This window comes from Pseudochaenichthys georgianus, chromosome 7, assembly GCF_902827115.2.
Source record: "Pseudochaenichthys georgianus chromosome 7, fPseGeo1.2, whole genome shotgun sequence".
NCBI classification, from domain to species: Eukaryota; Metazoa; Chordata; class Actinopteri; order Perciformes; family Channichthyidae; genus Pseudochaenichthys; species Pseudochaenichthys georgianus.
Window position 1 is genome coordinate 9,781,825 of NC_047509.1, and position 25,456 is coordinate 9,807,280.

General features: G+C 42.1%; 1 protein-coding gene across 3 annotated transcripts in view; it reads right to left on the reverse strand.

Annotated features, from left to right (window-relative positions):
* LOC117449867 (microphthalmia-associated transcription factor-like) overlaps positions 1 to 25,201 on the reverse strand; it is a 44,870-nt gene extending 19,669 nt beyond the window's left edge. Inside the window, exon 1 of one of the 3 annotated variants that reach the window (XM_034087767.2) lies at positions 25,138 to 25,201. In XM_034087767.2, coding sequence (XP_033943658.1) covers positions 25,138 to 25,160 — 23 coding nt within the window. In that variant the 5' untranslated portion in view covers positions 25,161 to 25,201. Of the gene's footprint in view, positions 1 to 24,168; positions 24,369 to 25,137 lie in introns of those variants that run through there. The other 2 variants (XM_034087766.2, XM_034087768.2) reach the window with 2 other exon arrangements.
* Positions 25,202 to 25,456: the final 255 nt, after the last annotated feature.

Here is a 25,456-nt window from a genome sequence, read left to right on the forward strand (position 1 = left end):
CAGAGGGCGACAGCGGCCGCTAATGCAGTTGTGTGGTTCTTATCTGTCAAATAATCACACGCGAAGAAGAAGAAGAAGAAAGACCGGCCACGCGAAGAGAAGGGATTAGACGCCGCGGCAGACAGGGAGAATGAAAAAACATGGATACAAATCAAAGAAAACGAAAAGAAAAAGGTGGGGGCCGAGAAGACAATAGAAAAAAAGGTGAAGTCACTCGCAGGTGAAGCATATAAATGTTGCAAATTGACCTTTTTGGCAGCAGCGCTGCTACAAGCACTATCAGCAGCAGCTTAGAACAAGTGCAAGATGATGAAGAGAATGATGAGGGTGCGAGTTCAGATATACAGCCAGCCTCCTGCGTTCATGATGAGGGACAGAGTTGAGCTGGGGGAAGAACCAGCTCAACTGTCTGGCACATACAAGTGCAGGGCAAGAGGTGGGTGAGAATTATCCCTTGAACTCAGTGGTGTTTTCTCCTGGAGGCCAAGGGAAGCCAGGCTTCCCCTGTTTTTTTGGATTATAGTTCTAATTTTAATAAATAAATAAAACACTTTGTTTAGTTTCGGTAATTATTCTGCCGCCCATCTCTCCCCCATTCTCATTGAGTATTTTACAAAGAGTGAAACAGCGCCCCTCTAGATGTTATGATGAAACAGTAGATTGCACTCTCTATTGCGAGAGGAGGCCAGCCGAAATTGGCTTCCCTTGGTGAAAAAAAATTGAGGGATTGACCAATCAGATGAGGCTCACGTCATGCCTCACAATCCAATCAAATCGCATCAACTTCAGTTCGTACTGTAACGGCCCCTACACACGGTGGCGTGCGTTGCCGCTTGGCGGTGGGGCTTGTCTTGAGCTTGGGGAGTCAACGCGAGCAACACGACCAACAACCAACCACATGAATGTCCCGCCCCAGACATACAAAGCAAAGCATTCATGCTACATCCATGCTGGCTAAATATACTGTCTATGCTTGCTAGCTGTCCATTCAACGAAGTACACTGGATATAAACTCCCAAAACAAGCGAAAACCTACCAGTTTCCCCCACTGTCTCTGCCACCTCCCCCATGCCTGGCTCCTCCGGTTTGTATCCCTGTATGTAAAGAGGGACTGGTCATAGAGTACCGGGTGATTCCCTACCGCCACGATCATTTTCTCCTCCATTTGTTGACATATGGGAAATAACTGCGGTCTGGCTCTCCCAACATACACCCGGTTTGATTGGCTACTGCTTGTACTGTCAGATTTAGATACGAGGGATTTGATTGGCTAACGCCTCCGTCGAGGCGGCAAAAGTAGAACATTGCTCTACTTTTGCAGCGAGCACCGTGAGAGAAGCTACGCTTTGCTCCCACAATGCAGTTCGGCGAATCGTGACGTCACCCCATTCAAAGTGAATGGGCAGAAGTGTTGAAGCGGCAACGCACGCCGCCGTGTGTAGGGGCCGTAACTGTCATCACCGCCCTCAAAAAGTAGCAAGCAACTGAAGCAAGTGCAATTATGGAGGGTGGAGATTTGGAGTATTTCATCAAAAATAATTGTACTAAACTTCCGCTACAGCAGCAACTAAAAATGAAATCTGATGACAGGCCAATGCCAAAAGTGGAGCTGTGTACAGAGAGGAAAAAATTAGCGAATCGGACGTAAAACTTTAAATAATAAACAGCGGATTTCTAACATTTGACATTTCATGTGGCCGGACTGGGTCAGTTTCCAGGGCTGAATTTTAGTCCCAGTCCGCCCCTGGAGTGGACATAGTACAATTAAACCACTCAGCATTAATTAAAATGCTATTTTCAACAGAGAAACTTTCTGATTCTGAATAAGAAGCAGAAACAGGTTATCGCCAAGTGGGTTAACACATACGACGATTTTTCCTTGGTGTACATGGTGCATACATAAACACAGTTAAGGTGGGGTAGGTAAGTTTCAGAAACTGGCTCGAGATACACTTTTTGTTATATTCCATGGAATGCTCTTAACATCCCGATAGCAATGTAAAATGTAACCAAAGGTAACAAGTAATATGAATTGACATATCAACTTATTATAGTGTATTTGTGCTTTGACAAAAATCCATAAAATCTTTCATCTGTGGAAGCCGTAATACTGTAAAAAGTACAACCGGCCCGGCTAAACGGATTGGATTGCCGCCCTGTCTGTCAGCCTTCCATCTCGTGCACGCACAAATGTATCACTTCAAGACACTGGTACTTGCGTACCATGCTGCAAATGGATCTGGCCCTTCCTACATCCAGGACATGGTTAAACTGTACACCCCAGCGCGTGCTCTTCGCTCTGTATCAGCCAAACGACTCGCTGCACCCCTCGCTGCGAGCGGGACCCAAGTTTCCCATCAGCAAAAACACATGGGTTTGCTATCCTGGCTCCAAAATGGTGGAATGAGCTCCCCATTGACATCAGGACAGTAGAAAGCTTACACACCTTCCGGGGGAGACTGAAAACTCATCTCTTTCGACTCCACCTCGAGCGATAGAATTACTAATAAAGAACTACTAACAGAGCACTTATATACTAATAAAGGACTGGCTTATCTATAGCCAGTTGAGTAGCACTTGAAATACTTGGCTCTATGAAACCTGATGTACTTATATGATTCTGTTTTCTTCAAGGTTGTGTCTTCCTGGTCGAATGTACTTATTGTAAGTCGCTTTGGATAAAAGCGTCAGCTAAATGCAATGTAATGTAATGTAAAGTAAACAAAACAATAAAACAATGAAATAAAAACAATTGAAATCTATTATAAGTTAAGATATGGGCAATTATTTACATGAAATCTGGATATACTATAAAACTACGTGCAGTATACTATTGCAAAGTACTTCGAATAATACAATAAAAATAAAATATGTACAGTATTGTTATGGAAAGTGGATGAGAGTATACAAATGTGCAAAATATTTGGAGGGTTGTGCAGGAACTGGCAATACTTATATTAAATAAATAAAAACAAGAAATACTTTGCATAGTGTGCATTGATGTAATGTCATGAAGATGTTTGAGAGCTCCTAGTACATTAGAGGAATTAAACCTCAACAGAAAAGAGGAACAGGTTTCATAAAAGGTTGCTTCAGTTTTCCCACTCTCTTAAATTTAGACGGCTGCTCCCCAGACAGAGTCCTAAAATAGAGAGGCTCTGCTGAAGCAGAAGTTGCCGGGATGAAGCCTTCATCGAGGGAGCGATCCTTTTGACAAATCTCAGTAAAACGTCTGGCCAATCCAGCTGTGCAGTAATCGCACTAATTAGCCAGTGGAGTCAAACACAGCTTCGGTCTGCAGCGTATTCACTGGGTGTTGAACCCTCAGCATACCATCATTCTCCCCCCAGTGCTGCACATAATCTCATTGTCTGATTCCACGCCCACTGAACCCTGCACAAGAGCGAAAACACTCTACGGTGTAACAAAACGCCACATTTTCGGACTATTATCTACAATCAAATCAGATTAGGTATTGCCCTTTAGCAGAGACATCTCTCATTCACTCCTGAAGACAATGCTGATACAGATACATTGATTATTGATCCTAGATAAATCAATTAACAAGTAGTTTTAATGAGGGCATTACAGCAGAACAAAGACTGGGGTTTTGTCTCTAAAAGTCCTGCAGCAGTTTGGGACCCTCAAATGTTTTTGTGTCAAGTGTCTTTGTACTTCCCCCGCTATAGAGAATCAGGTTTAGTGGTTATATTTATAATTCCTTTGTCTGTGTGACTTTAGGCGATTGTGTTTCCTTTCATCCCCTAAGTTTCAAACTAAAGTGACTGGATCTAATGTCAGCTTTTTTATTAGTTTCCACTGCCTGAGCAGAAATCCTTTGATTTGTTTCTTTCTTGAATCTGTTTCACTGTTTGAGTGTTTGAATTTTACACAACAGTAGTTTAATTTCGTTTGCCCCCACGTGTGTAGCTAGAACAAACATAAAAAGTGAATTTCCTTCAAAAAGCCCACATTTTTTAAATGCAAAATATGATGAGATATGATATTTACTACATTACTTCCTTAATTAATTGAATGTGGAAAAAGTAACATTTTGGGATACTTTAACTTGGAGTATGTCATTTCATTCTTATACGTCTATATTCAAATACAAATCAGAGGTAAATAAAGAAATGACATGTTGATTATTAATGCAAAATAAAATGAACAATACAATTATGATGTATTATTACACTGAATAAAACTGTTTCCGGTCAGTTTAAAAAGTAGTTGGAATATTTCCACCTTGACTAGCAGTGATTACAGTTATTTACAGCTAAATGCATCAATAATAATGCAATATTATAACATATATTTCTGAAATAATGTCTACTTTTACAAACTCTGATATTCACTATAAATAAAGCTTAACCCAGTGTAATGTCAATTACATTACATTACATTACATTGCATTTAGCTGACGCTTTTATCCAAAGCGACTTACAATAAGTACATTCGACCAGGAAGACACAACCTTGAAGAAAACAGAATCATATAGCCTAAGTACATCAGGTTTCAGAGCCAACACATTTCAAGTGTTACTCAACTGGCTATAGATAAGCCAGTCCTTTATTAGTATATAAGTGCTTTGTTAGTAATTCTATCGCTCGAAGTAGAGTCGAAAGAGATGAGTTTTCAGTCTGCGCCTGAAGGTGTGTAAGCTATCTGCTGTCCTGATGTCAATGGGGAGCTCATTCCACCATTTTGGAGCCAGGATAGCAAACCCACGTGTTTTTGCTGATGGGAACTTGGGTCCCCCTCGCAGCGAGTCGTTTGGCTGATGCAGAGCGTAGTGCACGCTTAATTAATTAATTAATGCTAGAAGCTCTGTTAGAACACAAGTCATTGGATTACACAGGATGTCATTTGTCATAAACCAAGGCAATGGCAAATATAAATCAGTGAGCTGCTTTAAGCGCAAGAGGAAAAGTGAGGAGTTCATCAAAGTTATTAGGATTCATAGTGTCGGAATAACAATATGCCTCTACCAAATGATGTGCCAATAGATCACGAAGATGTTGAGATATTTCACTAGATAAGTTATAACTTTAAGTGCTGGTGGCGCTAGACAAAATGTCAAGGATCACCAAATATATTATGAATTATTATGTGGGCACAATGGATATCTACCATACGCAAGACTTAGATTTTACAGTTATAATATGAACTTGCCAGTGCTCTCTGGTGGATCAAATATGTATAGTATCACTGTTTTTCCCCTTCCAGTAGTTAACAATAAGTATAGGTTTTTTTTTGCATGTAAATAGTCTGCAGAGGCTTAAATCCCAATTTCTCTCCCACACACACACACACACCACACACACACACACACACACACACACACACACACACACACACACACACACAACACACACACACACACACACACACACACACACACACACACACACACACACACACACACACACACCACACACACACACACACACACACACACACACACACACACACACACACACACACACACACACACTGCATGGAACACACTGCCAGATCAGATTTCTAAAGAAACAACTAAAGCAAGCTTCAAAAGACGATTGAAGAGGCATCTAGAAGCCCAAAGATTGTAAATTACACAAGCAGCAGACAGGTTATGGTAAACATACAGCAGCACACCGATTCATATAGGTTTTTTTAAACACATGGTACTTTCGCTAACATAGACACACACACAGCCTTTCACAGTTATGATGAGGATTGTATTTGTTTAATTAGTTTTTACTCTAAAAGAAGCGAAGGGAGACATTTGTAAAATCACTATTATTATTATTCTTTTCTTTTTTAAAATTTTTTTTTCTTTTTCTTTTTCTTTCCAAGGAAATGGGGAATCAGAAAATAAGCTGTATGTGATGGTTTATATGAAAGTCACTGTTTGAAGGGAAATTGACGCCGTACACGATTTGTATCATTGTCTTGTATGTACGTGTCGAATGTCATGTTTTATGTTATTTGTGGACCCCAGGAAGATTAGCTGTTGTTATGCACCTGCTAATGGGGATCCTAATAAACTAAACTAAACTAAACTAAACACAACACACACACACACACACACACACACACACACACACACACACACACACACACACACACACACACACACACACACACACACACACACACACACACACACACACACACACACACACACACACACACACACACACACACACACACACACTGCATGGAACACACTGCCAGATCAGATTTCTAAAGAAACAACTAAAGCAAGCTTCAAAAGACGATTGAAGAGGCATCTAGAAGCCCAAAGATTGTAAATTACACAAGCAGCAGACAGGTTATGGTAAACATACAGCAGCACACCGATTCATATAGGTTTTTTAAACACATGGTACTTTCGCTAACATAGACACACACACAGCCTTTCACAGTTATGATGAGGATTGTATTTGTTTAATTAGTTTTTACTCTAAAAGAAGCGAAGGGAGACATTTGTAAAATCACTATTATTATTATTCTTTTCTTTTTTAAAAATTTTTTTTCTTTTTCTTTTTCTTTCCAAGGAAATGGGGAATCAGAAAATAAGCTGTATGTGATGGTTTATATGAAAGTCACTGTTTGAAGGGAAATTGACGCCGTACACGATTTGTATCATTGTCTTGTATGTACGTGTCGAATGTCATGTTTTATGTTATTTGTGGACCCCAGGAAGATTAGCTGTTGTTATGCACCTGCTAATGGGGATCCTAATAAACTAAACTAAACTAAACACAACACACACACACACACACACACACACACACACACACACACACACACACACACACACCACACACACACACACACACACACACACACACACACACACACACACACACACACACACACACACACACACACACACACACACACACACACACACACACTGCATGGAACACACTGCCAGATCAGATTTCTAAAGAAACAACTAAAGCAAGCTTCAAAAGACGATTGAAGAGGCATCTAGAAGCCCAAAGATTGTAAATTACACAAGCAGCAGACAGGTTATGGTAAACATACAGCAGCACACCCGATTCATATAGGTTTTTTAAACACATGGTACTTTCGCTAACATAGACACACACACAGCCTTTCACAGTTATGATGAGGATTGTATTTGTTTAATTAGTTTTTACTCTAAAAGAAGCGAAGGGAGACATTTGTAAAATCACTATTATTATTATTCTTTTCTTTTTTTAAAATTTTTTTTCTTTTTCTTTCCAAGGAAATGGGGAATCAGAAAATAAGCTGTATGTGATGGTTTATATGAAAGTCACTGTTTGAAGGGAAATTGACGCCGTACACGATTTGTATCATTGTCTTGTATGTACGTGTCGAATGTCATGTTTTATGTTATTTGTGGACCCCAGGAAGATTAGCTGTTGTTATGCACCTGCTAATGGGGATCCTAATAAACTAAACTAACCTAACACAACACACACACACACACACACACACACACACCACACACACACACACACACACACACACACACACACACACACACACACACACACACACACACACACACACACACACACACACACACACACACACACACTCATTCTTCTATTGGCTAGCACTCCAATACATTGTACGTGATAGGCTAAGGGGCGGGACATCACAACAGAGCCGGCCAGCTAACCAATCAGAGCAGACTGGTCTCTGGTTTCAGAAAGAGGGTGAAAAGAGGTGCTGCAGCTAGGGATGCTCCGATCGATCGGTCACCGATCGAGATCGGCCGATACTCACTCTCTACCGATCGATCGGTGCTCTCTAAACATGCCGATCGCGAGAGCCGATCGCATGACGTAAAATACATGACACTTTTCTCTGTGTGCGGCAAAACAAGCTCGCCAAAATGGCTTCACCGGTCTGGCATTATTTTAAGGTGTCCGAAAAAGACAGTAAAATAGTGGTATGCAACGTGTGTGAAGCAGAAATCCTGCAGCTCCGCCCGCCGGACCGGTAAGCGCAGCGAAACACACACACAGGGAGAACCAGACCGCAGTTCATTGCCTCATATTCCAAACGAGAAATTACGGTAGCAAATCACCCGGTTCTTTACGACCAGAACTATTAACGGGATACAAACCGGAGGAACCAGGCATGGAGGGAGGTGGCAGAGACAGTGGGTGAAACTGGTAGGTTTTCGCCTGTTTGGGGAGTTTATTTATATATTGCTCGCATAAAATCCTCGGGGTTTTTTGCTTTGTATGTCGGGGGCGGGAGATTCATGTGATTGGTTGTTGGTCGCGTTGCTCTCAAAAAATCCCCAAGCCTTCAGACACGCCCAGCTCCAAGATTTTCAAGATTTTTGAAAAGCTGCTGTGTGGACGTACCGTAACGGCCCGTCTACACTACAGCGTCGAAAGCTCCAAGCTGCTCCAAGCTGCCCATTCACTTTCAATGGGGTGACGTCACGTAGCCGCGCTTTTTCGCCGAACTGAATTGTGGGTAGCAGAGCGAGGCGTCTCAGGTGTCCCAGGCGACCAGAAGTTGAACATTGTTCAACTTCTGGTCGCCTGGACGCCGGAGTAGCCAGCGCTAGCCAATCAAATCCCGTTTCCCAAAATCTGACAGCTGAAGCGCTAGCCAATCAAACCGCGTCTAAGCTGGGAGAGATATCCCGCCGTTCATTTCTATATTTCAAAAAAAGTCGGAGGAGAAACTAACTATCGCCGTAGCGAATCACCCGGTTTTGTATGACCAGACCCTCTTCACCTACCGGGCAGGGTTTCTGTTAGCCGGTAATTACCGGTTTTTAGCTGGTAAAATTTATAAAAAACTGGTAAATTCAAAACCTGACGGTCAAATTGTCTGGTAATAATTAGGGAGGCTCCGATCGATCGGCCGCAGGTCATTATCGGCCGATATTCACTCTTAATAGTTTGATCGGTGCTCTCTATAAAGGCCGATCAGGAGAGCTGGATCTGATCGATATGGACATAAACGCGAGTGAAGTGTAACCGGAGCGAGAGAGAGATCAGATCAGCTGCTGAGTCAGACGGAGACACGCAGCTCTGCATAATCACCTGAAGCCCCGCCCTCTGTTTAGCGGGCTGCAGGAGCTGCAGGAGAAACTGTCAGGAGAGAGAGGGAGGGAGAGGGGAAAAGAGAGGCTCCGTTTCTCCCGTGTTATTATTCAAAGTTGATGTAAACTTCTGAATAATGTACGTTATCTACTACAAGTAGTTTGTTTGAATGTAATAATTATGTTGTTTGTGGAATAATTTATTGAAAAATGAATCTGAATGTTTCGATCTGTTACGATTATAAACTGAAGCAATATAAAAATGAGCCCCGTGAACTGAGTTTTAAACTGAAGCATATCCGCTCATAGTCCGGTAATTACCTGCTAACGGAAACTCTGCTACACAACTATTATCATTATTATTGAAATATGACCGGTAAGTTTCAAATTAGTCCGGTAAAATAAATTCTGCCCGGACATTTGACCGGCGAGAAAAAATCCTAGCGGAAACCCTGCTACCGGGATACAAACCGGAGGAACCAGGCATGGAGGGAGGTGGCAGAGACAGTGGGTGAAACTGGTAGGTTTTCGCCTGTTTGGGGAGTTTATTTATATATTGCTCCCATACAATCCCCGGGGTTTTTTGCTTTGTATGTCGGGGGCGGGAGATTCATGTGATTGGTTGTTGGCCGTGTTGCTTGAATAAAACCCAAGCTCCAGACACGCCCAGCTCCAAGCTATTTTTGGAGCTGTAGTGTGGACGTACCGTAAGAGTTAGACCTAACACACTTAGCTATTTTATCTACCTCTGGAACAAGCTAAACTAGTTATTATAAATATATGTATTCTTCATTGTCGGGTCACTCATTACTGGATCAGTGAGCTGCATGACATACTGACAGGCTGTCAGGAGAGGGAGAGAGGGGGGAGAGAGAGAGGGAGAGAGGGAGAGAGGGAGAGAGGAAAAGAGCGCTTCCGCTAATTTCTCCCGTGTTATTATCCAAAGTGAATGTAAACTTGAATAATGTACATAATTTGAATGTAATAATTAAGTTGATTGTTGTTTGTGGAAGCTCCAGTGAATGAGCCCCATTAACTGAGTTTTAAACATCACTTTAAATGGAAGATTTAAAGTGATGTTTAAATCTTCCATTTAAGCCCCACCCACTCGATCGGATTGGCGATCGGTATCGGCCGATACTGATTCCGGCGATCGGCCCCGAAATTGGAGATCGGAACATCCCTAGCTGCAGCACAGGCAGTATGAGAAAAATAAATACCTTTTTTAAGATTAAAGCATGGAAATATGTCACAGTAGAGCCAGGCACCAAATACAAATATGCACCTAAAACTGAGCAGAATATGTCCTCTTTAATTATATTTGTGTTTTTTCCCTACTGGAATTTCTTGCCATGAAATCAGCTGTAATACAAATCAATAAATCTCTGATAAGCAGGTAACATCAGCGATGTTTATCAATCAGGCCGTTCGTCTCCATTTAAAAATAGATGTCACAAAGTTTACAATATAGCAAAGATTTATTGAGAGTTGTAGCGCCTCATGATATCCTTTACATTTCTGATTATCTGATTGAGTGTGTGTGTGTGTGTGTGTGTGTGTGTGTGTGTGTGTGTGTGTGTGTGTGTGTGTGTGTGTGTGTGTGTGTGTGTGTGTGTGTGTGTGTGTGTGTGTGTGTGAGTGTGTGTGAGAGTTAGTGTGTGCATGAATGACCAGAAGCCTGTCTACAAAGCAAAGCTCCACTTCCCTCTCTCTGTTACTTCCTTTCGACTGTTTGGTGGCTTTTTGCCAAAGTGACCACTGAAACACATAAAAAGCTCTTTTGTCCCTTTAAAAAAAAATGTTTCTCGTGTGTGTGTGTGTGTGTGTGTTCACTCCTCTCATGTTTGTGTATCTCAAAGGAGAAAAAAAAAATAACAATGGCAGTACAGTGCTGAAGAGCCCCACCCACCCAACCCATGATTCCTCTGATTCGGCTCACTACAGCACTCCATCACACTCCATTATTAGCCAACTGTCAGAGCTGAGGCTTTGATGAATGTATTACTGCCCAATAGCACTCAGGGAGACGAAGAAGCTTTGCATCCTGAGTGAGGAGAGGCTAAAACACAATGTTTAATGTAGAGAAAGACGTCTGATCTCTGTCCAAACTCTGAGCTGGTGGAAAAATAAAGTGCAGAACAGACACCACTTATACTGCTGCTGGTAACTGACTGGAGCTAATAGCGCTGCCTAATGGACACTAATGGTGCAACAACAACTTCATCTAATAACTAATGGCATGGCAAAATAAAACCATGTATTTACTGTTAGAAAAATCATTTTCAAACTCTTTTGTGATTATCCATCCTCTTTTGTGATTCTCAAAATCAATGACAAATGTAAACAATGTCTTAATTTAACAAACAACTAAAAATGATGTTGATTATTAACCAGGACCAGCTTAAGCACCAACTGTTCAACAGAAAGCTCACTGCACGCAGAGAAATCTGCTGAAGCTGTTATCGTATCTACTTTACATAGTTCTCTGCGAACTGTACATGTTGTGTACACACCATCAAGATGGCTGATGGTGTGTGTCGTGGCTCGGTAGCTCCTGATTCAAACCACCGGCCTCGATTAAAACCTACAATATACAAGACTGTTGACGGCCTAGTTATTGTAGAGGATGAGTTACTCAACTTCCTGGCGGTTAAAATTAAAACTATGACCCAGGACGAGCTAGTCCTTGTAGCCTCTAACACCTTTGATTCCGAATGGATCGAGACTTCTAAAAAGACGTTGTTTGAACTCTGTCCTGAAACCAAGCAGCGGTGTGTGACCTTTAAAGGCAACCAGAAGGATGCAAACAATATCAAAAGCTGCCTAAAAGTGCTAAATGAATGCGGTGAAAACATCCCCCGTTTTGTCTCCCACTACCTGGATGAGCTGCCGCCTGTTACGTTAACAACCTGGATGTGTCCAACCTGCTGAGCAACATGGAGCGACTGCACAGCTAGGTTTGCGCATTAAGACACGTAGTGGAAGTTCAGGCAGATATCGGTGAGGACCTGCGTGCTGTGGCTGCGACCATGGAGAGCAGAGTTGCTGCCGTAGAACGCCAGTTGGAGCCGAGTCATGGTGGAGGACTGGCTGTACCAAGTGACGCTGAAACTACCTGTGGGAGCGCTCAGGGTGATGGCCAGGATGGTGCGGTGTCGGTGAAGGATGCGAGCCCCCCCGGCTCTTCTACTGATGTACATCCCAACTGTGTTGACCCGGTTGCTGCGTCAGGGACCGTGAGTGCCTGTGTGAGCCCTGGAGGAACTGCGGTAAATTCGCAGGTATGGAGTCAAGTTGTGAAACAGGGCCGAGGTCGGAGGAATAGGGCCGAGGGCCAGTCTGCCTTATCTAAACAGCTTGTTGGAAACCTGAACGGAGGATGCCTAAGCCTATTGTTGGCACTGCTGCACAAGGGAATATAAAAGTGATCCGTACGAAGTTGGTGAGTGTTTTTGCTACCAAATTCTCGCCAGACCTTGACGCTGAGACACTGTCCGAATATCTAACTGAACAACTCGGCCGTGATGTTAACTGTCACCGTATTGACACTGCGAGCAGCAGATATAGCTCGTTTAAAAGTGTGTGCTGAGTGCAATGAAGTTGCGGAGATGTTTAACCCAGAACTCTGGCCTGAAGGCTCAGTTGTGAGGCGATACTATGAACCACGTAAAGCGGAGGTGATAGGGGCTAGCAGAGCTAGACCTTTTGCTGGTGCGAGGGTACTGAATGGGGCTACGGCTGAGCTGCTTAGCTAAACGTTATGCGGGTTGGATCATTTAACTGTCGCGGGCTGCGCCTGGGCAACAGCGCTGCTGATAGGATCCGACGTGTAGTGGTGGACAACTTGCTACAAAAATGTGACATTTTATGCTTGCAAGAAACTTTCTTACCAAAGCAGGACTTGGGAAAGTTGAACTCTCTTAATGACAATTTTCACGGGGCTGGTGAGTCCACTACGGACCTATCTCTGGGAATAGTGAGAGGAAGGATAGCAGGGGGCGTGGCTATCCTGTGGCACAAAAAGCTGGACGCTGTCATTAATGTCATCAGGCTTGAAGTTGACTGGTGTATTGCTGTACAGATCCAAATTAATAACAAGGAGTTTAGCATTCTCAATGTATATACACCATATGAGTCACAGCATAATGAAGATGAATACCTGAACAGACTTGCTTTTATACATTCTTTTATTGTTGATAATCATTCCTCCAGTGTTTATGTAGTGGGTGATATGAATGCTGACATATCAGACAAAAGGTCCTTGTTTGCTAAGCATATGCTACAGTTTTGTGATGATAACAATCTTATATTATCAAGCCAAATACTTCTGCCTACAGATAGCTATTCATATATAAGCGAGGCCTGGCATACAACTTCATGGATTGACCATTGCATCAGCACTGCTAATGCCCATGACATTGTAAGATCAATTGAGATTGTGTATGAGGCATCAATGTCAGATCACATTCCTTTTATAATGTCACTAGATTGTGATAGTCTCCCTGAGATGTCTCAGGAGGTTAAAAATGCCTGTACCACTAAAGTGGACTGTTCCAAGCTCACAAATGAGGATAGGCTATTGTACTATGGGAGAACTGATGTCCTATTGAGTGATGTATATCTACCCAAAGTGGCAACTCTGTGTGTTGATGTGGGTTGTAATGAAAGCTCTCACCGTGAATCCTCTGTAACATGTATGATTGCGTGGGAGCTGTATGGGAGGCCAGTAGACCGTGCTGTACCTACTCTAGGAAGAGACACAACGTCAAGCCAGGGTGGAATGATGTGGCTGATCAATACGCTGAAGCCAAGAATGCTTTTGGGGCCTGGGTCCAGGCAGGAAGGCCCAGAGAGGGGCCTGTCCTGGATCTCAAAAAGCGTACAAATGCTAGATATAAATATGCAGTTCGTTATGTCAACAAACATACAGAAACATTGAGAGCGGACTCTATGGCTGAAAAGCTCCTTCATAATGATGTGACTGGCTTCTGGAAGGAGGTGAGAGCTCTGAACAGGACCAGTACGTTGTTACCGTGTACCATAGAGGGAGTATCTGGAGCCCATAACACAGCTGAGTTGTGGAGGCAACATTACTCTACTATACTTCATTGTGTTAAAAGTGACCCCTACAAAGTTGGTAGTGTTGTGAAAAGTGACACAGTGGGAATCACAGCTAAAGAGGTTTATCGAGCAATTGCACAGCGAGCTGATAACAAAGCATGCGGCTCTGACCGAATCACTGCAGAGCACCTTAAACTGGCGAGCCCGAAGGTTACATTTCTTCTTGCCATTTGTTTTACCGGCCTCATGACTCATGGTATGTTGCCAGACTCCATGTTGACTGTTACCTTGGTCCCTGTCATTAAGGACAAAGCGGGCAAGGTAGGGAGCTTGGGTAACTATAGACCAATTGCTCTACCCAGTGTGTTATCCAAAGTCCTGGAATTGTGTTAGATAGACTATGTTCTTATTTATGTACCTCAGATAATCAGTTTGGCTTCAAGGCTAAGCATGGTACTGAGCTATGCATCTTTTCTTTGAAGGAAATGGTGGAAACATATAGAAGACAGAATTCCACTGTTCTGATTGGTTTCATTGATGCCTCTAAGGCTTTTGACCGAGTTGTGGGAATGCAGTCTCGGCGCCATTTGGTGTTGGTAATGGAGTCCGCCAGGGGGGCTCCTCTCACCACACCTTTTAATATCTATATGGATGATCTCTCAGATGATTTAAGTGTCTGTAAAACAGGGTGTGTGATTGGTCATGTGATTGTAAACCATCTTATGTATGCCGATGAGCTGGCAATTGTTTCTCCTAGCAGTGCTGGTTTTCAACAGTTGCTAAATGTTTGTTCTGATTACGGAGTCAAATTTGACGTTAAATACAATGCTAAGAAGAGCGCTGGAATGATCTGCAGAGCAAAAGGGGATAAGAACCTTTGTTTTCCAACATTCTACCAATCAGGACAGGTGCTGTCTGTTTGCTGTAACACTAAGTATCTGCTGTCTGTTTGCTGTAACACGAAGTATCTGCTGTCTGTTTGCTGTAACACGAAGTATCTGGGACACATCATCACAGATGAAATGGCTGATGATGATGACATGTATAGACAGTGGCGTGTCTTATATATACAAGCCAACATGTTGGCTAGAACATTCTCTTGGTGTTCAGATAAGGTTAAGGTGAACCTCTTTAGAGCTTATTGCACTCCTCTCTCTACTGCCCCCTTGTGGGTCAAGTATAAGAAGGCGAGCCTCCGGAAGCTCCAGGTTGCATATAATGACTGTTTGCGTATACTGCTTAGAAAACCAAGGTGGTGCAGTGCAAGTGAAATGTTCTGTAATGCACGAGTCAACACGTTCCATGCTCTCTTGAGAAATCTAATGTACAAATTCATCTGTCGATTGAATGTTTCTCATAACTCTGTCATTATGCTGCTTTCAAATCCGTGTCTCAGTGCTGTACGATACCAGTCACCTCTGTGGAAACATTGGTATAACTGCCTTTTTTAATTTATATTTGAGTGTTGTATGTTTTGTAATAATGGACCAAGAGTCTCTTTAAATAAAGATGATGATGATGATGATGATGATGATGATGATGATGATGATGATGATGATGATGATGATGATGATGATGATATACTAATATAAAGTCATGCAAGCATGCTCACAAAGGGTCAAATGAGCAGGGTCTGTGCACTTGCACTCCTACAGCCTCCATATTTATTTATTTGTTTGCACCGCCCACCCTTGGAGAGCGATGAAAGTCATGCCGGTGGTGCAGCGCTGAAAGTGTGTCAAAGGTGGGAGTGTCCGGGGCCGGCCTGGAGTCTCCAATCGCCTCACAGAGGAGAGGAGAGGGCAGGAGACCACTGATACACACTGCCCATCAACTAGCTGATTTAAAACACACACACTGTTTCCCTTGGAGGCATGAGTCCTGACTGCTCAGTGGACGACGAGCAGACAATCTGTAGTCACTGCATGTATCTCCAAAATGACAACTCTTTAGCTAAAAGCAGTGGTGTTTTGTGATAAAGGATTGGTAATAGATTGTGTCGCCCTGGTGTTAAGCAGTATTTACATTGTTACTCTACCTATCTTTCTATAAAGTGAAGATTTGTTGACCTACTTTTGATACATGCTCTGATGGAATAACTGTATGCTGTTGAAAAAAACCCAAAAAAACAAAGTTTAAAAAGAAAAAAAAGGAAATAGATTGTGTCCTTTCTCACTGTTATCGCTCAGCAAATGAGATCGCAGAAAAGCTGTCCTGCTGCAACTAGCTGCTTGTAATGATCCTGTCTCCTTTTGTTTGTCTTAGGCCCCGGCCACACGAGGACGAAAACGGTCGTTTGCGTTACTGTTTAGTGTCGTAGAGACCGTTCGGCCACACGAGGACGACCGAATACGGCACTAAACGACTGCGGAAAGATAACGGGTCCCAAGGTGGATAGAACGGCATACGCAACGCTCTGGGGCTCCAACGGCTCCGCGTGTATACGATCATTTTCTGATAATGATGAGGCAATAGCCCCGCCTCTCCCCACCTCTGCTGCTCACCCCCGCGTCAAAGTAAACTGCACACTGAATTCAGATTATTTATCTTTCTCTCGATATGGACATAAACGCGAGTGAAGTCTAACCTGACAGGACGGAGACACCTCTCAAACTCCCTAAACTAGTTATAAATATGTTTATTTTTACTGTCGGCCGGGTCACTCATTACTGGATCAGCTGCTGCTTGAGACAGACACTGGCGCTGTCCGAAGAGAGGGAGGAAAAAGAGAGGCTCCGTGTATTTTATTATTATATCATATAGAGTCGTTATTCATTTGTTTTAAAGCTCAATAAATAACAAAGAATACCTTTGACCGGCACTTTTAGAATTTTGTCCGGAAGATTTAAACTTTAATACACGTTGACTGGCGAAAAACTCTGCCCGGTTCCCTCGGCCCCCACCGCGGAGAATAAACAGAAGGGCAACCATGACAACCATGCTTCTTCGCTGCTTTTGTGGAGGAAGTTACAGCGCCACCTACAGGCTCCTGCATATGTACTGCAGCTTCTCCAGCGGTTGGAGCTAAACGGAGCTGTCTCGTGTGGACAGACACTATCCGGTGAATATTGCGTGTGGACGGAAGCTTTTTTGCGATTGCGTTAATCCTATGCGTTTAGCCGTTTTCGTCCTCGTGTGGCCGGGGCCTCAGAGGCCGCAGGTGGATCACAGAGGAGATCAGGCCCTCCTGGCTGACTACCCCCCCCCCCCCCCCGCTTAGCTGGAGCACAGCGCAGTGATTATGTAGCTACATGGCGGTAAATTGATCCACTCGCGCCCCCCTGCTGATCACTACACCCCAGCGTGCTGCAGCTGGCATCACCCCGCAGGAGAGAGATATCCAGCACATCTGTGACGACAAACATCTGGATGCAACTGTTCATAAATGAAAATGGATTATATGGTTCAAACAAAACAAAACCAACATAGCATATTGTTATGTGCATTCTACAAAAAAATGCAACAAGTCTTGTTACTAGAGCAGAGAGAATTTGACTTAATGAATCACTTTTTAGCTTCAGTTGCCAACTCTTCTTAAAGTCTAAGACATTTTATTCAAGCAAAATCCAAACCTTTGTATTAAGTAACAATACATTTATTTTGAGTTGTTGTACACCTTACTGAGTCCAAACAAGACATCTGGAGACATCATCCAACAACATCTAAATACAAATGTGTCCAACACGTTAAAAAGTATGTTGGACAATAACAGCGATAACTAATAAGTTGCTCTTAGGGAAGTAGCTTAACCGGCCCCTGTAATAAACTAGCCAATTAAAACGTGCTACTACTAGACAGTGCCTAACAAATCACACAGTGTCAAATAAAGTACCAAAAGTACAAACTCTAAAAACCACATGTCTCTACAAAAATCTATTGTCATCGCACCAGGTACAACGAAATTTAAAAAAGCAATCCTCGCAGTGCATTTCCACATAAAACGGAAAAATATATATCTATATAAACATATACACACATAAACATGCTCACACATCCATACCAACATGCATACATGCCCCCACATAATTTAAATACAGTTTACAATATAAAAAACACAGGGATAATACTTGGCATCTCAAATGTCGATCAGTTAATAAATTAATAAAACTATTAAAAAAGTAGTGCAGTTGCAAATTGTTACTGTGTGCGTGCTAGTTCAGCGTTTGACGTGTTCAGTTCTGTAACTAATAGCACACCGCGCTGTACAATATGTTTCTTCATGCAATGCGCCTCGTAAGTCATCCTCCCTGCTCCTCACAGTTGTTCCTGTCAGAAAACTCTCCTAAGGGCTCAGCTCTATCAATGGCTTTATCTATTCCTAACTGTGGGAGGAAATTCTTCCAAAAGAATCCTAATACTCAGAATTGTATTCAAATGTTCTCTATGAAGCGCCATGAATGCAGCCCCCGGGGGACTATATACTTGTGTAACTCGTGATTTCACATGTTTGCCAAATGCAGCGTCCTGCCGCTAACAGTGGTCAGGTGGTCTGGTGCCCCTGGATCACAGGTGCAAGGGGGCGTGGCCTGAAGAACAATAGGGAAGTGAATTGTTTGGTCCTGTGTTGAAGCAGAAAGGCTTTTGGAGATAGACAGAGGAGCTATGGATGATCCAGGCTGCACACTTGGCAGATGGAAAAGGCATTTGGATCTTTTTTTGATGGTAGATCCTCATGTGAAGAAAAAATGGGAGCCTTTTTTTTAAGAATATTGGGAATATAGCAACCAGAGGACTTGGGATCAACTAGGCCGGACTCCTAATCAAGATCTATGTGCGGTAAATTTCAGTCTTTTGGGTTTTTTATGCATTTCTACAGCTCTTTATCTATACGTCTCATTTAAAAGGAAAACATAAGGCCATTTTTTGTTTTATTTTACATTTTGGTTGGACCCGAACCTAATGGTCGGGCAGGGGTTTGTTTTCTTAAAATGTTTTGTTATTTGACATTTAGTACATTGATTCCTAGCTTTTGTTACTGTCAGCAGGGCTTTAAAGGCCCAACATCCTTTTTAATTTCCTTTTTAAATAAGGCTTTTTGGTCTTGGAGTTTCTTCTTTCGAATTATATTTAACCATGCTTAAAACCCAATCTGTTAATTAAACAGTTGTTGGGTTTTTTGTATATATTTTATTAAATGCTCAACAGTGGAGGATGTGCTACCTCTCTTCACAAATAAAGCACCAGTCTTTAATCCGTATCACAACATTTCTGAAAGAATAAATAAGCCGATTTAAGTCGGTTTCTTAAGGAAAAATTACAAAAAAGTTGACCAATCGCTGAAACAAAGTGTCTTCTGTGTTGTGGTGGTCAAAACATGCAATTTGTAGACTTTACATTATTGGTTTCTAAGATATACTTCGCTTGTCATTGTTTTTACTATCTTTTGACATTTCAATCGATTAATTGAGCAAGAATTCAGCAGACTTAATCAATAATGAGCTGAGTTATACAGCCCTTCAATATTTAGCAGGAAGCAGGATGCTGTGTAGGAAGTGCTGTTTCAGTGTTGTTGCAGTCCCTACTGGTCACCAACAGAGGCTGACAAAAATCACACATTTCAATTATTATTAATACTCTTGGAGCAAAGCAAAACAATTCCAAAGTTTGTGAAAATTAGCCGATGTGGAACTGTAAAGTGCTTCAAGAAGCCACAAGTAAAGGTTAGGACGCAGCAAAGTGATCCTAACTGCAGGACAAGTTGTGAGGACGGACTTTTAATGCAGCCACCTGTCTGTGTCATTAAGCTCCTGTCCCTATTAGCTCATGCCTGAAACCCGTCACCTTCAGACATCTCTGTCTACGATATCCCCTCGGGAACAAGCTGTTCCCAACACTGCACTTTCATAACCCTCAACCCACGATTCAGCTGTCTCTCACAGGTAGATATCACCTCATTTTATTCTCAAATTCTCAAAATCTCAAAATGTGAGATCATATCTGCTTTTTTTTAAAATACATTTTATGCTTTCTAATGCACTTTTCTCATGCATTAGAAAGCACCAGACTAGGGCTGCACGATTTGGGGAAATAATCTAATTGCGATTTTTCTGACAGATATTGCGATTGCGATTCAATTTGCGATATTTGTTTTTAAGCGACACAACGGAGGTTTATTGTAAAATGCGGCCATACCTCCGGCTAGGAAGGTCGTATCAACGTGCTCCCGTCTCTAGCACCCCCGCAGCCCGAGCTACGAGTGAAATAACTAAACTTACATGAAACTTCCGTTGGGTTGCTTTAAAGTCAAGCTTCAGTTTAAGATTCACCCTGTAATAGAAACATGTGATGGAGCGTTACTAACCTGACTCAGATGGTTTGTTTCACCAAAGCATCTAGGAAAGCTCCATTGGAAGCCATTTGGAAAAGTATTTCAAAAAGACTTGGCAGGTGATTGGATCAATCTGTCTATCACCTTCTATCATGGGCGACTTCTGATTGGTTAACAATGGCTGGTACATGTGGAGCACAGCCATACTTGCCAACCCTCCCGACTTTCGCAGGAGACTCCCGATTTCATTGCCCTCTCCCGGTTTCCTCCCGGGGTCATATTTCTCCCGCATTTCTCCCGATTTCTGACAAAATCAGATTTACTCACGACTGTTTCCACTCGGACTTTAATACAGCTACACCATTGGTTTCCATTAGGGATGTCCCGATCACCTTTTTTTGCTCCCGATCCGATTCCGATCATTTGATTTTGACAATCTGCCGATACCGATTTTTCCCGATCCGATCTTTATGCAATGCATTAAGAGAACACAAAGGTAACAGATAACGGCTGGTCATCCAACGCGATGAATTCAGCTATCTTGGCTGTTATTTTTTTGGCCTTTTCACTGTTCTGGGGCAGTTTCTCTTTCCTTTTAAAAGTCTCTGAAAGTGTCGGTTGTTTCAGTGCCGTTACCGGAGTGGCCGCTGTGTACTCGTCGTGTTGTGTTTGTTTCTCAGGTAGCGTATTAGATTGGTCGTGTTGAACGTAGCTCTGTTCTTTCCACCACACGGAACCTCCACCTTGCAAACATTGCATCTGGCTGTTACACTGCCTTCGCTTTCAATTTTATAATACTTCCAAACTCCTGACATTTTCTCTGTCCCGACTCCCGAGTCACCAGCTGAACGTAGCCTCTCGTTAGCTTACTGCTACTATTAGACACTGCGCCCACTCTGTTGCCAGATTTCAGAGACATAAGCAACCAGGTCTATGAAAACAAGCCCAAGAGAAGCAACACATACATGATGTTGTGTAATTTTAAACCAAAACTAAGTCCTCAGGATGACTTTAAGACGTGAACATGGTCATTTTTGTTTTGTAACATTAAATAAATTATAAAAATATTTAATAAAAAAATAATAATTCCCGATCCCCGATTTTTTTCTTCCGATCTTTTGAAAATCACGTCATCGGATCGGGACATCTCTAGTTTCCATGGTAACCCGATTTTTGAGGTCTCAAGGTTGCCAAGTATGAGCACAGCACTTCTGATTGGTGTGGATGACTGACACACAAGAAGAAAAAAATAATTTAAAAAGAAAGAACAGTTTTTTTTAAATCGCGTCATTTCAAATCGCAATTTCGATTTAAAATCGATTAAGACTTCACTTTGCATGCCAAGTCAGCCAGAAAATAATGAGGCTTCAACTCTCAGTTTCAGAGTTAACACATCCACTGCTAAATATATATCTTATTCACACTGCACAGTAGACTAGCTTCACTGGCTTCGTGTCTATGTTCGGCACAAAAAGTCTGGCACATCGTCTGCAGCAGGCTGAGCGCTCTGTCAAACTGATTTAAGAACACATATGTCTTTGAAATGATTTTGTCACACCTCAGATTTCAAATTAGAAACCACAGGGGTAATAATGACGGGATATGACACCAATAATCAATGGAACTAATTATATCCATTTTGTGCAACAATGTCTCGCAACACTGTCATCGTGACTGTGCTGGATCATCCTCATGTGATGGGAAGAGGAAGTGGGACGCCTTCAATCTAAACAACTTTTCAGACAACTTCACATTTTCCAAAGTAACTGGCATGAAATAATCTGTGATTCCTCGCTCGCACTGAGACTGGATGCCTTTGCTGCTCGGCCTGTGACCCCACAACACAACACAGCTCAGATTGTACGTGTAACAGTATAATGACATTTCACTAATCAAGTAATTAGTTTAAAAAATGCAGAACTGGGTTAAAGGGTAGGGCTGTGCGAGAAGACAGTTTATTCTTCTCCGTGAGTTGGAGTTGTGGCTGAATTTAGAGGAACGTAGATGAACTCCGAAATCTGCAAAAAGAAAGTCTCAAGAATCAACCAGAGTCTACCAAATGTCTGTAATAAGAGCTCTGTCTGAAAACAATGGTGTACTGTCCTCTCACAATGAAGCCATGTTTTTCTACTGCTGAACAGCCTCACAGAGACACGTAGATCCAAAAAAAACAACTGCTAATGAAACACCATTCTGTTAATAGAGGTATTATCGTCCGCATCGCTCCCATCAGCAACACAGCAACGTGGTGAGTTTCACAACATCTGCGTTAGATCACAGCTGAAAAGTGTTGTGTAATCTATTCAAATCACCCAGAAAACAGTGTCATGCTTTATCGTCATCAGTCAAAATAGACTTGTTTTTTTAGTTAGTCAGTGCCTAGAAATTATTCTGGTATTTATCTATATTTAGAATTAACTTAGGTCAAAAGTTATTCATCAAAACATGACGTTATTACAATTGTCAGCTACTAAAAAGTGCATAAAATAAGTTGTATACTCCATTTTGGCAATAACTTTCATTTTCTTTCTTGTTACTTGAAGAGAGAAACTCTAAGGAACTGTAATTAACTGTAATTAACAAGAGTGATATCTAATGTTCTAAAAAAGTTCTGTTTTTATGGCAGTCTCATCACCACTAAGGTGCTGGAATATTGATTTTGTTAACTTTGTACAGAGCCACACTAGCTGTTTTTCTTTTCTTTATGCTAAGCTAACTGTCACCCGGCTCCAGCATTATATTCAATTGTAGGACATGAAAGTGGTATAAATCTTATCTAACTCAAAGAAGAGTTTCCCAAAACTGTGTCTTTAATGACTTCCTGAGACCCCTTGATATATATTAGTATTATTGCTTACACCATTAGCATCTGAACATACATTAGACAGCAATGTGCAATACTTCCAGAAAAAAGGTGAAAGGTCAAATGAGACCACTGAGATCTGACTCAGCCTTTGCTGATTGTTTGGAGAGGCCTCGACAGCAGCTTTCTGATAAGTCTGTGTGTTCATGTCCTGAGGCACCATATGAACCTCTAATGTTCATCACGTTTATTCTACAACAATGTTTGTTTTAGTCAGGATTAAGAGGCGACTCTCCAATGTTTACTTTCAGCATTGAATTTCCAGCTCTTCAAATAAATACAGAGAAAGCAGACAGTGTATTCAAGAGCAGGTTGTGTTACGTTACACTTTTATAGCTCTATCCGCCTCTTAATAGTTGATATGAAATGTAAACATCTCTCAGTGTACTGTAGCTTCTCTACAAAAACATCTGCACAATTTCCACTGTAGATGGTTGTTATGTATCCTACTACAATTTACTAAACACAGTGACACAATATTATTTGACTAACCAGTTATTGGTAACCTACAGATGGCATTTGGCTATGAACATTTCCATCAAGAGGTAGGCTATTTGTACAGTTTCTTTAAAGTAGTATCCATACAAACATCATCCCACCCATCAGCTTTATCAACACATCAGCAATGAGTGAAGCTGAGCAGCATCTCCTCTGAAAACTGACCTTTCTCTCCTCTACAAGCTAATATTTGAAGTAGATGTTGATAAGACAACACCCAAGTGTTGCATAACTTCATGCCAGCAGGATAACCATAAGGAATGGGAGTTGAATCCCGGTATGGAGATTAGCTCCAGTAACATCTGTGGAGAAGCCTGCTACATGCACGCACTGTGGAACAACAACTCAGAACAGAATCTGCAGCCCAATTATCACCTAAACACCAAAACCGCTCCGGCGTGGGAAATAACTGTCTCAACAACTGACCTGTTTAAGGGTTGACTCTTCAATTCGTAATACGTTTTAGGCTCCTCTTGAAACTCCTCTCCAACCTCGAAGTCGGGAACTATTCCCGATTCGGACTGCATTCTTGCAGATGTTAACTTTTTTTTTTAATGGAAACGTCAAACCCCTGGAAAAAAACCAGAGGGTGGATATTTGTGGCGCCGTCCTTCGCTCCGTACCGACCGTTGTCAGCCGCCTCTGTGCGGGACCCGGAGCTGTGTAGTCCTCCGCCGCAGCGAGAACCGCACTGCCAACGGGCTGCACGAGACCAACGAACTACGACTCCCAAGATGCCCCTTGGCTGTCAATGTCAGCCTGGTTTTTATTGGCTACAACATGCGAGGGGGATTTTACACAGCCTTATTTGCTCAAAACGATAGTGTCGAAAAGTTTAAAACCTTTAATAATAAATTGTAACAGCTGGTTAATGATGGACATTTAGGCTTATTTTGGGTTACAACAATGCAAATGATTCCTGCAGTTCCCTTTTTTAATGATTTGTTATCGTTTATAGACCTATAACGACTAACTGCACCAAAACAATACAAATATATATGTATAATATGATTGCAGCCTAAACACGTATCTACCTCATTAAAGTGTATTATCATCCAATATATGCCGGTTTAATTTTAGCATGACAATACAACATCAATATGTGATCAATATCATAATTATGCTCAATGCACCAAACATGAGGCTATATGTAGGCCATATAGTGACCTTGAAAAACCGCTTCATGCTAAGATATCATGATCATCATAAATAAGATGACATTGCATGGCTTCACCACTTCACGTTTACTTTCTTAATAAATGAAACACTTCTGCACCAGAAAAGCACAAAATACTACATTCTTTAAATGATTGCTCATTATTAACCTTAATATTGCATTGCTCTCATCGTCACAGCAGTTTAATCATGCAGGTATGCCCCCAAATCCCCACGAACCTGGTGACTCTGTCGACCCTCATGCCTCGGTTCCCTCGCTGTGTTTCCTGTGCAGACAGACTGACCTGCCTCTGCTGCTCGTCTCGTCTTCAGACCCTCACTCTCCTCTCTGCTCTCCAACTTTGGTTTCCTCACTGGATCCCATGATCCCATCCACCACTTGGGGGCAGTATTTGATAGAGAAGCCAGTGTTGTGGGCTCATGGGGCACTTTCTATTACAAAATGGAAATTCTAGTTCAATATTTGTATTAGCTTCATCCTGCTGAACTGGTTTAAGTCTACTAATGCAAATATCATCCAAATGTTCTCCTGTTGGAA